The sequence below is a fragment of the Oryctolagus cuniculus genome, chromosome 7 (assembly GCF_964237555.1).
Source record: "Oryctolagus cuniculus chromosome 7, mOryCun1.1, whole genome shotgun sequence".
NCBI classification, from domain to species: Eukaryota; Metazoa; Chordata; class Mammalia; order Lagomorpha; family Leporidae; genus Oryctolagus; species Oryctolagus cuniculus.
Window position 1 is genome coordinate 97,264,047 of NC_091438.1, and position 16,030 is coordinate 97,280,076.

The following is a 16,030-nucleotide window of genomic DNA, read 5'->3' on the forward strand; positions in this document are numbered from 1 at the left end:
AGACAAAGCAATATAACTAAGGGTTAGCTTGACCAAGAAATTACTCAAAGAGAATGTGGGACTTAGAAGGGACCTTAAAGTTCATCTAGTCCAGGGATTGGAGTTTTTTATATAAATACAGTATCTTTCACAACTACTCGATGTTGTCACTGTGTGGCACAGAAGCAACCTTAGCTAATAATTAATCAGTGGGTATAGTGGGATATGGCTCCCTGTGGCCTGGACTTGACCTTCAGATGGAATTTGCTGGGCCCTTGACAGGGGTGAGAAAATTCCCATGTTGAGGAATTTAGGAATCATCTCAAGTTCAAATAGCACAGCTGTGGTTCAGGGATATCAATACAAAGATTTAGACTCCCTGTCTATGACTGTTTCCCTTACGTCATGGTGCTCAATAAACTGGGTCTTGATAACTCAGGGTGAGCAGGGCACACAGTCAAGAGTTAAGTTATAATCAAGTGGAGGGGCACACGTTTGGCCTAGTGGTTAAATCACTGGTTACAAGGCCCATATCCTACCTCAGTGTGGTTGGGTTTGATACCTGCTTCCCACTCCTGACTCCAGTTTTCTGCTAATGCAGATCCTGGGAGAGTGATGATGGCTCAAGTGATTCAATTTCTGGCATTCATATGGGAGACCTGGATTGAGTTCCTAGTGCCCAACTTCAGCCCCAGCTGGAGACTATTTCAGGCATCTGGGGAGTGAAGCAGAGGATGGAAGCACATACTTTATCTCTTTTTTTCTCTCTGACTCTAAAATAAGTAAAAATTGAAAGTAAGTGGAAGGGCCTGCACTGTAACACAGCAGGTTAACGCCCTGGCCTGAAGCGTCGGCATCCCGTATGAGTGCCGGTTGAGACCCAGCTACTCCACTTCCAATCCAGCTCTCTGCTATAGCCTGGGAAAGCAGTGGAAGATGGTCCAAGTCCTTGGGCCCCTGCATCCGCCTGGGAGACCCGGAAGAAGCTCCTGGTTTCTGGCTTCGGATTGGCGCAGCTCTGGCCATTGCGGCCAATTGGGGAGTGAACCATCAGATGCAAGATCTTGATCTCTCTCTCTCTCTCCCTCTTCTCTCTCTGTGTAACTCTGATTTTCAAATAAATAAATAAATCTTTAAAAAAAAAGTGCTGTACATTGTGATTTAATGCTATAACTAGTACTCAAACAGTATTTTTCACTTTGTGTTTCTATGTGGTTGCAAACTGTTGAAATCTTTACTTAATATATGCTAAACTGATCTTCTGTATATAAAGAGAATTGAAAATGAATCGATGTGAATGGAAGGGGGGAGGGAGAGGGAAAGGGGAGGGTTGCAGGTGGGAGGGAAGTTATGGAGGAGGGGGGAAGCCATTGTAATCCATAAGCTGTACTTTGGAAATTTATATTCATTAAATAAAAGTTAAAAAAAAATAGGAAAAAAAAAAAGAAAGTGGAGGAGGGCATTATAAATTAACAACTCCAATAAATCTAAACTCTAGACAGTGTCCTATGGAAGGTGGATGTCACTGAATGTTTTTGAACAAGTGAATGGCAAGATTGGTATAAGGAGACACTAATGGCAGTGTCTAAATAGAAGGTCATTCAATAACCTGGATCACTTCACACTCAGAGAACCACTTTTTGGCAACATGTATCTTACCAATATAGTCTTCCCTCTCTTTCCCACTGTTATGCCAGAGTTCCTGAAACCAGAATTGATTGCCACTGCATGCTGTAAGAAAATAAACTCGTTAAGTTCATGTACTCTAGCTAAGAAGATCATCTGTATAATCTGAAGAAACATACACAACACCAAAATCTATTAAGGATATTTGGGTAACCAATATGGACTACACTTAAAAGTCCTATTAGAATTCGCATTAGACATTGAAATATCAACTTTGGAAGTGTCACTGAGAAAGGCTAAAATTAAAATGCAATAAAACACAGAGGCATTTGGCTAGAGATTATTTCTAAAAGCAGAAAATAACCAAAAATAATCATTCCTATAACTGTATTGTATAAAATAAATGTTTAAACATCTTTTAAATTAGCATAAAAAAGAACAAAAACAACTCTGAACTCATGTGAAGACGTGGTATGCTACTTTATCAGCCTCTTATCATCAGAGAGGCAGTTCTGGGTTCCCTTTATTCTCTAGCTCAGTTGTTATCAGGAAGGATTTTGTTCCCCAGTGGATATTTCACAGTGGCTGGAGACATTGTTGGTTGTCAAGTTCTCAAAATAGGGATGCAGGTTGAGGGGATACTACTGGTATATGGTGAGCAGAGGGCAGGGATGCTGCTCAAACATTCTTCAGGGCATAGGGCAGCCCCCAGACAAAGAATTATTTGTCCCCAAAAGTTGATAGTACCAAAGCTCAGAAACCTTGCTCTAAAGATATGGTTTGCTTTTGAAATTCTATCCAATTTCCTGGTTTAAATATCTCATTTCCAGTTCAGATCTCTACGCTGAAATTGATTCCACCTATTATGAACCTATTTCTCTCACAGCCAGTCTTTGCAATCTCAGTAAATGATACTACCATTATTCAATTGCTAAAGCTCCAAACCTAGTCAGCTTTTCTGCTTTTTACTCCTCCACCCTCTTATACTCCTACTGATTATATATCCCAAATACACTTCAAATTCATTGAGCTCTCTCCATATCCACTGTCTGCTCTAATTAAAGTCCCTGTCACCTCTCTCCCTGGCTTCTGCAGCAGTCTTCCAATTAGTGTCTGCTTTCACTCTTGTCTCCTCCAAACCTTTCCCACAGACCAACCCAGGATGGGATCCACACTCTAAAGCATGGCTTTTTATGTTCTATTTGACCCAGCTCTGCCTTCTTCTCTTACCTTCTGTTATTTGCACACTCCAAATCCTTTCCTGCAACAACCTCTTCATTTGTTGTTCTCTCTTTGACTGTTTTTCTATGGCTAGATTCTTGTCATTCATTTTGTTTCCATTCAGTGCAATCTCCTCAAAGGGTCCTTCCTTGTATTACCACCCCCTCCATTTCCTTCATAGCACATATTACAGTGAGAAAATATTGATTGTTTACCTACACACTGTCTGCCTCTCTCCCCTGCAATGCAAGCATTAGTCCCTTACGGGAGGGATATTATCTGACTTTTCCAATTTCTCATATTACCTAGCAGAAAACCTGGCACACTGCATGCATTCACAAAGGGATTGTGTTCCTCAGACCCTCTTTTCCTTTCACATTTTCCATCCGGGTGTCTTTCTCTAGACTCATGGCTTTAAATACTGTGTAGTAGTATCTCCCCATGTGTATCTTCAGTCCAGACTGCTTCCAAATTTAAGACTTCTCCCCAAATACCTATTTGAAACTTTCTTTTAGGTGTTGCTATGAACTAAACTGTGTCCATAGGGCTTCACAATTCGGATGTTGAAACCCTAACCCCCAATGTGTTTCTGTTTAGAGATAGGGTCTTTAAGGCTGTAATTAAGGTTAAAGGAAGTTATAAGGGTAGAACCCTAATCTAATCTCAGTATCCTTATGGGAAGAGAAAGACACCAGTGATCTGTAATCACAGATAAAAAGCCACTAAAGCACATAGGAGGGAGGCCTCAGAAAAAATAACCCTGACAGCATTTTGACCTTGCAATTACAACATCCAGACTGTGAAAACTGTGAGAAAATAACTTTCTATTGTTTAAGCCACTCAGTCTACGGTATTTCATTAAAGCAGCCCTAGTAGACAGGTGTCTTTAAGACATTCAACACTCAGTATCACTCAAATTCCTGTTCCCCACTTCTTCACCCTCTAGCACTTCCCATCTGAGTAAAGGGGACTACCAAACATCCAGGTGCTCAAGCCAGACCTAAGGAGTTATTTTATTTATTTTTTTCATTTCTTTTCCCCCTTCTCCCTCCAGTTATCCTTCCTCAGGCAACTGCAATGTCTGTGGATTCAAACACTTAACTATATTTTGCACCTTAGCACCTTCTTCAGTGACATCACCTTAGGCCAAGCCACATAAATGCAACCAACGCCTTACTTATCTCCTTCCATACTTACTGCACTCCCTTCTCTCTGGTGGGAGGAGGCCTAAGGTTTTAAGGACACAAATCTCATCAACTACCCCTTGCTGGAAATTTTCCCTTCATAAAGTTTCCTTGCACTTAGAAAGCAATCCAAGCTCCATCCTGGTCTCTAAGACACTAAATGTCCTACTCCATCTCTCTTACCTCCTCTGTTTCCACTCTCTCCTCTAGACCCCTGTTCTTTCTGTTCTGTGCACCCACAAAGTTCTTTGTTGCTTCATAAATTTTGCATAGCTTTTTTTGTTTGCCTAGAAAGTTTATTTTCCCAGTTACAGGTCTGCCTCTTCTGTTCCTTTAAGTCTTAGCTTAAAAATACTCTGCTCAGAGAAGCCTGTCCTAAAGCATGCCATCCGTCACACCAGCCTTTATTAGCGGCTTGTTTTTGACTTTCCTAGAACATTTTGGAGTTCGTAGTTATTTTCTTTTCTTATTATCTTTTGACTTGTTTTTTCTATCTCCCAATTTAAAGGGAAAACTAAGCCTCTAATCCTGTCTACTATTATACCACTAATGCCTGCCACATCAGGACTCACTGCATGTTTGTTGAATGAAAGCTTATATACAATTTTTATATATAAACATTGAAAAGATAGAAAAATGAACAGAAAAATCAAACAGAGAATCAAAACTAAACATACATCTACCTAATACTAATTTAAATAGTGAGAAAAATGAAATACTCTTTAAAGACAATTTTACATGTAGTTCCATGGTTTTCTTTTCTGAAGCTCAGGAAGCAAAAGCAAAATATACAGTAGTGAAGTGAAATTTATAAATAGGTTGGTTGAGGAAGAAAACAGGAACTATAACTTTGAAGTTACATTTTGCTAGTAATTATTATCTTTTATTAATGCTAAAAATGAAACAGATCTACCAGCCAGATGAATAAATAAATAAATAAACTATGGAATAAATATTACATTAATTTCTACAGGAAATATAAGGCTTAAAATCCCATCTACCCCAGAACCAATACATTCTAACATAATCATAAAATTTTACCAGAATTTGTGCATCCCTCAATTGTCGACACTGCACGTGAAGAACAAATGGTTCAAATTTCAAAATGGCATCGCCATTCGCCTTCCTCAGAGCTACAATCTAAATAAATGACAAATGATATTAGATACACAGTTTGATCCTGTTCTTTAGTGACCCTTTACCTCATACATAACTTCAGTTATACCTGGAAACCTCCTGTGTTCAGTATAGGACATACACTGGTAAGCTCATAAATCGCACTGCACACAGAGCTCAGAATACGGATGGTGCATTCCTGCTCCCTCCGTGTACAGCACAAATAAACGTGCGTTGAACTGTTTATCTACATAAGCATTTCTGATCCTCAGGTATGTCCTCAGTTATCCATATTTCAGATCCCAAGGGGAAAGGCTGGGTGCTCCATTGTGTTACAAAGTGGGATGTATGTAACCACAATGCACTTGTCAGCCATGGAAGAGATCTTCAGAGATCCTCGAGTCATGGAGTTGGACAGGTTGCAAGGGGTTGGATCTCATGTACTGTGTCTCTATTCCTGCTGTAGATAAGTGCTGTGCTACCTAAGCCTAGGGTGTGAGTTATCTGTTCCTACCAACCTTGAGTCATCCACTGGTCTTTTCCCTACATGGTACTTACTTGCCTTGACATTGGCTGCACCCACATTAAAGTCTATCCTGCAGAATATCCTGACTACTCAGGAAAACATGTAACATTACATCTGGGCTAGAATTTAGATAAGACAGTCATTATTGCCATCTGCTTAGCATCCCTGAGTAGCACCCTCACTCCTTCACACCATTTGATTCTGGTGGGACTGATAATCATGACCCTGCCATTTATCATTCTCCTTATCATATCACAGGTGTCAAGTGTCTATGTCTAATGCTGCCCATTCCACCAGCAAAAATAATTGTTCAAGGGAACACCTCGTCCACACAGGCCACATCAGAGTCCTACTCTGGGACCAATACAGGATTCTTAGATTAAGGATGTCTTTTCCTGTTGGGGTTGCTGGCAGCTCTCATTCCTGCCACAACCATCATCTACAGCTCAACAGACTAAGAGCAAACATGCAGAGAGAAGCAGAACCCAAAGATGGAGAAGGAGGGAGTACTCCCAAGAGTACCTGAGCCAGAACCTGCAGTGTCTGCTTCTAACTCCACCCGTCCTTTCTAGCTAAATAAATAATCGTTTTTGCATAAGACAGAATCAGATTTCTAAATTCACTGGAAATGAAAAGTGCTTGGGGTTGACATGGTGGCTTAGCAGGTAAAGCTGCTGCCTGCAAATTCCGGCAGCCCATATGGGCGCCGGTTCTAGTCCAGGCTGCTCCACTTCTGATCCAGTTCTCCGCTATGGCCTGGGAAAGCATGGGAGACTGGGAGGAAGCTCCTGGCTCCTGGCTTCGGATCAGCTCAGCTCTGGCCGTTGCGGCCATCTAGGGAGTGAACCATCGGATGGAAGACCTCTCTCTCTCTCTCTCTCTCTCTTTGCCTCTGCCTCTCTGTAGCTGTGTAGCTCTGCCTTTCAAATAAAATAAATAAGTTTTAAAAGAAAAGTGCTTGTCTAATACAAACTTATATGAACCTACCAAAACACTTTAATTTAGGAAACTAAACAATCTAGATATGAAGTTTTTCAAGTAATCCAGTTAAGTAATGTGTAATTTATTTGCATTAGTAAAGCTGGTAACACAGAGATAGTAACCCTCCTCCTTCTAGTTTGTTCCAGGTCACAGAATTATCAAATGGCTGAAGTGAACTTCAAAATCCAGATCTAGTATGTCTAATACTCATGAACTTTCTGAGGTATCCAAGAGGATATGTTTTGCTGAGCAGCATTAAGTCATGGCTGCTTACATACATATATATACTTCCACATTTTTATGTCCTATGACCCAAAAAAGTCATTGTAATGAAACCTTTCCAGGCACTATAAACTTTAGCCATTATAATTGTATATATAAATCACCCTGAATTTTTCTATTCTTTCATATGTATTTAAAGTAGCTGCAAATTTAAAAGTTTACTTCTAAATGTATATGTAAAAACTTACCATATCCTCTTTTACGCAAGGTTTATGTGTAACCAGCAGCCAGCAACACTGTTTTTTCTGAACCTCAAAGCCATTTATGCCCTAAAACAACAAATAATATATTTAATATTTATAAAAATAATATCTGTACTTTATAGCATATTATAGGCTTTCTTAAATTAATATCTCAGGCCATGATTTGAAGTATTACTGAAAATGATTCAATATTTTTTGAGTAAAGTTAGTTGAAAGCCAAAATGATCCTAAATAAGAGAAACAGAAAGAAAATAATGTGAAAAATACTAAAAATATATATTCTGCGTTATGGTCATGATTTTGTGAAGAGAAAAGCATCATACGAGGTTGTACACCAGTGATGCCTAAGCTGTTGTATTTGGCTAGCACAAAACACAAACAAAAAAGAATGGGAATTCCTTTTGTAGGAGAGCATTCCTTTCCAACACCTGTGCTGATCACGTCTTTATGATACCTTCTTGGTCTCTATGGGCATAAATCTGTGACCTCTGAATTAGTTCCAAAAGGAGCAGGGACTGAAAGCTTGAAATTACAAGAAGGCCAAACCTTTTTCTTTTTCTTTATTAATGTTTTTGATAGGCAGAGAGACACACACACACACACACACACACACACACACAAAGACAGCTCCTATGTGCTGAATCACTCCCCAAATGCCCACAAAGGCAGGAGCCTGGAACTCAATCCAGGTATCCCATGTGGGTGGCAGGAATACAATTACTTTTTATTTATTTTTTTGACAGGCAGAGTTAGACAGTGAGAGTGAGAGTGAGAGTGAGAGTGAGAGTGAGAGTGAGAGAGAGAGAGAGAGAAAGGTCTTCCTTCCGTTGGTTCACCCCCCAAATGGCCACTATGGCTGGTCGCTGCGCCAACCCGAAACCAGGAGCCAGGTGCTTCCTCCTGGTCTCCCATGGGGTGCAGGGCCCAAACACTTAGGCCATCCTCCACTCCCTTTCCCGGGCCACAGCAGAGAGCTGGACTGGAAGAGGAGCAACTGGGACAGACTTCAGCGCCCCAACTGGGACTAGAACCCGGGGTGCCAGCACCGCAGGCGGAGGATTAGCCTAGTAAGCCGAAGCGCCGGCCAGGAACACAATTACTTGAGCCACCATTTGCTGCCTCTCTGGGTTTAATCAGCAGTCAGCTGGAATCAGGAGCCAGAGCCAGGTACTGAGTGTAGGTACTCTGCTGGGTGAGATAGTATCTTAACCACAAGGTTAAATGCCTGCCCCAAGAAGGCAAACATTTAAACAGTGCCTAAAATTGGAATAAGGGTTTATTTGCAAAATTCTATTAGGTACTTTGGGTATACACAGATTGTACCCTTAAGACAAAGATGATACAGGAAACTACAACTGTCCCTATATTTTTACAAACTAACTACACTTTTATAAAGTAACTATTTATACCCAAAGTCCACAGGAGACTCTTGCTGTCTGACTTTGGAACTAGTCCTGAATAACTGTTTTGTTTTCATTGTAAGACTTTGATGACTTACGTATCTGATTTTCTGCAGGATACTCTAAGTCTTAGATCAGAGCCCAGTGTGTGTTCTACCTCTGAGAGTTTGCAGATCTAATAGCATGATTTGGGAACGAATGTCATCTCTGTTTTACCTTATCTATAATCCCTTTATGCAGATCATCCCCTGTTTTATTTTTTCTTTTGTTACCTTCCTGTAAATTGCTCCAAATCCTTCCTGAAATAAGGCAGAGAAAAAAAAACAAATATAATACAAGGTATAAGATAATAAATAAAATGAAAAGAGGTGCAGGTAAAGTCTTAAGCCAGTTCAGAAGAAGCAGTCATTACTCCCAAGTGGGTTGTGTTTGTGTGTATGTATGTGTGTGTGTGTGTGTGTTCAAGTAGGAGAAGGGATTTGGAAGAATCTTATCTCATATATACAGAGATGGGGGAAATATTTCAAGGGGTAAAATGAACAAAGGCAAAAGGAGCCAAGTACAAGATAAAAAAAGAATATTTCAGTTTCTGTAACTAAATAAAGATGAAGAGAAGTAAGATAAAACAGGGTTGAAAGGTATACATACTAGAGTAGGGGTTTGGAATTTCTGGTGTGGAAAAATATGTAATAAAAGACTTCAGCATAGTTGACAAGCAGAGCTGTGCTTCAGAAAGCCAAATCTGTTAGTATGCGACATTCTTTGGACAAAAGAGAACAGTTTAACACAAAACCAGTGCAAAAATCCAGGTGAGACAGGGTAGTGGAAATAAGAGAAGACAGGGTGTGTGGGGTGGCGGGGAGGGGGGTAGGAGTACTAGTGCTTCAGAATAAATAGAACCAATATAAAATGAATAAGCTGTGGCTAACTTGGAAGACCAGCAAAGGATCCATCTATGATAGACCTAAAGAATGAATCCATGAAGGTGCTATCTCCCATGCTCTAAATAAAATATTATGAGTAAAATTAACACACAGCCAACTTTTGCAGTACACTTAACACAGAGTAGGCATGATGCTAAATATTTCAAATAAATTATCCCACTTCTTCCACACAAAATCCCTATGCTCTTCAATTTCCTCAGTTCATGGGACAAGAAGGGGCTGAGCTAAAATAACTCTCCCAAGGTCACATGTTCAGTAATTCTGATAACTAGCTTGGAATCTAAGCAGTATCACTCATCACTCCAAAGTCTGAGGACTTGACTACTATCTCATACATGAGGAGACTTCAGAAAGTTAATGGAAAATAGAAGATAGGTTTAGGAGCGGGCATTTGGTTTAGTGGTTAAGAGGCCTCTTGGGATCCCATTTTAGAGCTCATACATCAGAGTCATGGCTCTGATCTGGATTCCAGCTTTCTGTTAATACAGACTCTGCAAGGCAGCGGAGACCCTAATTGAGTTCCTGGCTCCTGGCTTTCGCATGGCCCAAGCCCAGCTGTTGTGGGATTTTGAAGAGTGAACCAGAAGATGGGAGATCTGTCTCTCTACTTTTCAAATATATTAAATAAATATTTTAAAAGGAAAGTTTATGTTGGTTCCCCCAAAATTTGAAACTCATGCATAGTTTTTTCACAATACACATCTTTCTGTTAACTTTTTGGAGACTCATACTATACATTTCGAAATTTCTTGTTCTAAAACAAATATCTCTTAATTCCAATTTTTCCCTTGAACTTTAAGTTCAAAGGAACTTGAACCTACTGTTGTGTTTGAACTGTGAAAACCAGCAGAGCTGTAATAATGGAGCTGGCCACTTGGAGGCAGTAAACTTAACGCCGGTGACAATCAGGCAGTAACTGATTTGGCAGGGTGGATAAGGAAAAGCATTCAATACATCATCAGGCTAGAAAGTCTTTTTAAGTTTCCGTGGTACTCAAAAAATCAAATTTTATAATCCTTGCCACTCACTGTAGTTATTAGGCCAACAAGATGCCATCACGGGGGAACTTCTTGGAACTACACAGTATCAGCCCCACACTAGACCAAACGACAGAATCAGCATTCTTTTCCAAAATCCTAAACTGTCTGACAATAAAGTCTTAGAAGCACTGGTGTAATTCACCCTCTAAGTTTCATGGATAACGAAACCGAGACCACCCACCAGAAGCACAAACAGCCTGAACTGGGTGTTGGACTGAATAGGCACGGTTCCTCAAGCGGCGAGCTACAGGGCAGGCGCCGAAAAAGGTGCAAAGGAGCCTCACCCCATCTAGGAGGAGGATGCGGCCCGCGCAGGAGCTGGTGGTGAAAAACTGTTCCTGCGCGTTCAGGAGCTGCACAATCTCTACCGCATCCTCGTCCACACTGCCCTTCCGGCTGAGGTCCGCTCTGCTGAGACACTGCGCCTTCCATCTCCTGAACTCTGCGCTGCGATCCATGCTGGACGGGTTTAGGATCTGCACCGACCACCTTCACGTCAGCCGCGCTTCTTCCTGGGGGCAGCCATATTGAAGCGAGCGGTGGCCGACGAGGCCCAAACTTCCTCTCCCGCGCCGAACTCGGGACAGTCTGGCTTTCTACTGGTCGAGAGGAGGGGCGCGCCAGCGAGGCGGAGCTTGCGGAGGTTGGAGACGCCCGGGCCCGCCTCCTTCTTAGTAGTCCGAAGGGGCCTGTGCACATTTTGATTTCCACTCTAGAGAGGGGTAAGTGGTTTGCGGGAGCCCCCTTAAGTTGTGCAGCCCGCGAAGCTGCGTGCCTCCTGTCTAAATGGGTTTTAGCTGCACTCATTTCGTGCCCCCTAGGCTGCCGCGCACAAGGAGCGCCAGACCTTCCCCGCCCGGGCGCCTAGAGTGCCCGTCTTTCAGTCGCTTGGGGAGTTTTATCCATCGGTCACGGGCACCCAGTCCTGGTTTCAGTGGTATCCTTGTCTCAGCTGCTGCCACCCTGCGGGGCGTCCGTTGGCACCTCCGCTGCCTTCTCACCGCCCGCCCCCACCCCGGAGCCCAGGCTGGGGTGGGGTGGGGGTCCTGCAGCGACGCAGGCCGGTCTGTCCAGGACCGCTGCCGTAGCCCAGCTGTGCGCTTCTCCTTGGTACTCGCAGCTACTGCTCTCCCAGGGCTTCCACCCGGGCCTGCCTCCAGCCTTGCCTTCAGGGTTGCCTGCATTCCTACTTCTGGTGAGAAATATATGGTCTTACTGATCCTATGGCCCCCACTTAAAATAAGTTTCAAAAGGAAAAAAAAAATATGAAATACTCTGTTCACACATCGTTGGATGTTTACAGACTTTCTAGAGACTTCTGCCCAGGGCATCGGTTGTTTAAAGGCTAAAGTCTGGCGTGTTGTCCGCAGCTAATGGAGGTGGCTGTGTGAGGCCCGTTAAGTCTGGTCATTGCCCTAAGCCAGCTCACCAGCAAACCTACCGAGCTGGGGGAGCTCTACTTCCCCAGCGTTGGAGAGCCCCCGCCCTGTGTCACCCAAATTTACCCAAGACCCTCTCCTTCTTATCCATAGTGAGCATTGAGATGATGTGCACTTTAAGGGTTCTTCCCCCTGGGTTAATAAACAGCATATTTACATGAGTCATTCCTAACCAGCAGCAGCACAATTGTAATGATTGACTTGCCTTCCAGTTCTCACTTTTAAATTTTTCGCTGGAAATTCTTATTTATTTCTATTCTCATTAAGTGCCTTGATTCTGACTGTGACTCGATCTGTTCATTGTACATTAAAATGTATCTCTTAAATTTTTCCTGTCCTAATTTTCATTTAAACCAAATAGCTACAAGCATTTCTTGGAAAAGATCACTTTTTGAAGGGGAATTTTAAATTTCACTTAGGTTTATAAAGTTGGCACCTTTAAGAGGTAAAAAAAAAAAAATGAAGCCAAAAGTTAAACCAAGGTAGTCAATTTTTATCTTTTCTTATTTTTTTTTAATCTTTACTCTTCTCTGAGGACATTCCACTTATGTAAGTGTTCAACAGATTTTTTCCTTTTTCAGAACTCCGTCTTGCTAGTTCAGTTTTTTTTTTTTAAATGTATTTATTTATTTGAAAGTCAGAGTTACACAGAAAAGGAGAGGCAGAGAGAGAGAAAAAGAGAGATCTTCCATCTGCTGGTTCACTCCCCAATTGGCTGCAATGGCAGGAGCTGTGCAGATCAGGAGCCAGGAGCTTCTTCCAGGTCTCCCACATGGATGCAGGGGCCTAAGGACTTGGGCCATCTTCTGCTTTCCCAGGCCATAGCAGAGAGCTGGCTCGGAAGTGGTTCAGCTAGAACTCGAACCGAACCAGCACCCAGGTGGCGGCTTTACCTGCTATGCCACAGCACTGTCCCCAACACTTTTTTTTTAATTTGTTTATTCGAAAGGCTGACACACACACACACACACACACACACACACACACTCAGAGAGACAGAGAATGAAATGAAAGAGAAATAGTCTTCCAAAAGCTGTTTCACTCCCTCCACCCCCAAAATGCCCCTAACACTCAGAGCTGAGCCAGATCTAAGCCATGAGCCATGAATTCAATCTGGGTCTCTCGTGAGAATAACAGGGACCCAACTACTTGAGCCATCGTTTGCTGTCACCCAGAGTCTGCCTTAGCAGGAACCTGGTTCAGAAGCTGGGCCAGAGCCTGACCCAGGCACTGAGATGAGGGTGTCCCAAGTGGTGACTTAATCCCTGTGCCAAACTCACATGTCAAAATAATTTTCTAGGGGCCCTGTTGTGTTGTAGCAGGTTAAACTGCTGCTTTGACTTCAGCATCCTATACCAGAGTGCTGGTTTAATTCCCTGCTGTTCCACTTCCTGATAATGCACGTAAGAAGGCAGCAGCAGATGACTCCAGTGTTTGGGACCCTGCCACCCACGTGGGAGACCAACATGAAGCCTCTGGCTCCTGGCTTTGGCTTGGCACAGTCCTGTCTGGGGGGGTCATTTGGGGAGTGGGCCAATGGATGGAAAATCTCTCTGTGTACCTCTCTGACACTACGCCTTTCAAATAAAAAGATAAATAAATCTTTAAAAAATAAATTTTGAAGCTTAGATTTGATAAGTAGAAAGATCTAATTGAAATAAAGTTTAATTTAAAAACAGCAGCAATATAAGCCCTGCTGACCACAGCTTAGTCTGAATAATACAGAGCTTACAGTAGGGAAGGCCCACTGTGAAATACTTCCCCATGTTGTTGTAGCTCATTTTCACAAGGATTCTATGCTAGGGAATACCATCCCCATTTTCCAGAAAAGGAAATTATATTTTCCCGACAGAATCATGTCCTTTGTATCTGCTGCATTCCCTGACTTGTGAGCATTTGTGAACTGTCAAGCTCTGAGTGCGTATCTTAACCATAAAATAAGTGATCCTACCTGAAGGTTGGTTCAGTTGCATAGTGTTAGCTCAGTCTGTCTTATTATCATCAGTATAAAACACTCCTAATGAATTAGGAGTCCGCTGTGCCAGCATTGCAAAGGGTCAGATGAACAGGATTGTACAGGAAAGAGAAAAACAAAACTATCTAACTACATTTATGGTATAGGACTTGTGTTCTAGCTTTACTTCTATCTGGCCTTGACCATGTCAAATTATTGTGATGTGTTCTCATCCATAAAATAAATGGTGATTTTATTTTTACTCTTGCATAAAATAACAGTTCTAATAACTGTTGCTTCTCTACATGCTGTGAAAATAATTCTATCCATGGAAGTGTCAGACCTGTGTGTTTTTGAAGGAATCAGGTATTATGGGAATTTAATTATTGTAATTGCTGTTAGTATGCCATGTTATGTTATTCTTTTTGTAATTCCCTTTGACACAGTACTTGTATTATGAAGCAGATGATGATTCTCTGGGTAGCAGAGTTCAAAGGCAATGAGTGCAGACTGGAGCTGATCAATCAGAATGGCATAAATTCAGTGGGAAAAAAGATCAAGAGAAACAGAATAGAAGGTAGTGCCATTAAGGTCATACCCCATCCCTCTGCAAGCTCCGTGATAATACAATAGTGCTAGGCAAGGGAGGTGAATCTCATAAATCCAGTATTAAGGATGAATCTCCTCTTTCCTTTGTTCCTGCCTTCCAATTCAGCCAATGGCAAAATGTAGGGCAGAAATATATGTGTCAGGTACAAGATACAGGTACTGTTTCAGAGTGATTTTGCTTTCATAGTGCTTAATTTTTTGAAGATACTGGTGGTGTCTGTTGGTGCAGAATAGATGCAAGTGAAAGAAGTGAAAAGATAGTAGATTTTCTTTTTAAAGATTTTACTTATTTATTTGAGAGGTAGAGTTACAGACAGTGAGAGGGAGAGACAGAGAGAAAGTTCTCTCATTCACTGATTCACTCCCCAAATGGTTGCAACTACCAGAGCTGCGCCGATCCAAAGACAAGAGCCAGGAGCTTCTGGGTTTCCCATGTGGGTGCAGGGGCCCAAGTGTCTAGGCCATCTTCTACTGCTTTCCCAGGCCATAGCAGAGAGGTGAATTTTTGGAAGAGGAGCATCCGGGACTAGGGCCAGCGCCCATATAGGATGCTGGTGCCACAAGCAGAGACAACCAACTGAGCCACAGCGCTGGCCCTGGAAGTAGATATTAAAAATAGAAAAAGAGCTGAGCACCTTATATGATGAATGTTTGTATGTGTGAGAAAGTGAGAGCTCTGAGCTCACAGGAGCTGGGGGCTAGGCACATTTTGTGTCTGTCCTAGGTTTTCTGGGTTTGGCACAGTGCCTCACATAGAGTTAATGTTCAGAAATACATGTGGTATGAATAACAACCAGTGTTTGGTATTAATGTTTTATTTAAATGATGATCTAGGATTCTTTGCAGCTTGTTTTTGTAACCAAAGTCCTGTAAATACTGTTAAGTTAAAGATGGCTATAAAAGGGAGTATATTTTTGTGAATAAGAAGCTGGAAAGACTAGATGGGAAAGGAGCATATATTTGTCAGGCCTTGCGCTTGGTGCTTGCTGTATCTTCAGCACAGTAATTTTGAGTAGGCGCCTACTTTTCAGATGAGAAAACTGAGGTTCAAAAGGTTGACTACTTTGCCCAAGACAATGTGGCTAATAAATGATAAAACTGGGATTCAAACTGTTAGTTTCCAAAGCCCTTGCTCCAGCCTTTGCAACTATTTGGGAAGTGAACCAGCAGATGGAAGACCTCTTTCTCTCTCTCTCTCTCTCTCACACTGCTTTTCAAATAAGTAAATCTTTAAAAGTGAATATGAATTAACTGCACACAGCCAAGTGTTTCAACATTAATAATTCTCAAAGCTTAATGCTGGGAGGAAACGGCAAACTGCTGAATGAAGAGCAAACAAATCCAGATAAAACTGAAAAACATGCAAAACAATAGAACATATTATTAACTGAAACATATACATTAGTAGTAGTATAACATACTCCAGGTGATTAACACTGTGTTCATAGTAATAGTCACCTCCTAAAAGGGTAGGCCAGAAATGGGTTGGAGAATGGTGGGCACAGCAGGCTTCATTGTTAGCTATA

General features: G+C 41.9%; 2 protein-coding genes across 6 annotated transcripts in view; one reads left to right on the top strand and one right to left on the bottom strand.

Moving 5' to 3' along the window:
- Positions 1–11,309, bottom strand: part of TYW3 (tRNA-yW synthesizing protein 3 homolog) — a 26,583-nt gene extending 15,274 nt beyond the window's left edge. Inside the window, exons 1-5 of one of the 4 annotated variants that reach the window (XR_011390151.1) lie at positions 10,684–11,309; positions 7,104–7,184; positions 5,052–5,150; positions 1,639–1,710; positions 542–694 (exon numbers count right to left, since the gene is read on the bottom strand). Coding sequence is in view for 3 of the 4 variants with exons in the window: in XM_002715915.5 (XP_002715961.1) it covers positions 1,639–1,710; positions 5,052–5,150; positions 7,104–7,184; positions 10,787–10,960 (426 nt within the window). In the remaining variant the exon portion in view is untranslated. The remainder of the gene's footprint in view (positions 1–541; positions 695–1,638; positions 1,711–5,051; positions 5,151–7,103; positions 7,185–10,683) is intronic. The other 3 variants (XM_002715915.5, XM_051856357.2, XM_017346171.3) reach the window with 3 other exon arrangements.
- CRYZ (crystallin zeta) overlaps positions 11,088–16,030 on the top strand; it is a 26,586-nt gene continuing 21,643 nt past the window's right edge. Inside the window, exon 1 of one of the 2 annotated variants that reach the window (XM_002715917.5) lies at positions 11,088–11,224. The gene's annotated coding sequence lies outside the window, so the exon portion shown is untranslated. Of the gene's footprint in view, positions 11,225–11,448; positions 11,698–16,030 lie in introns of those variants that run through there. The other variant, XM_070076969.1, reaches the window with a different exon arrangement.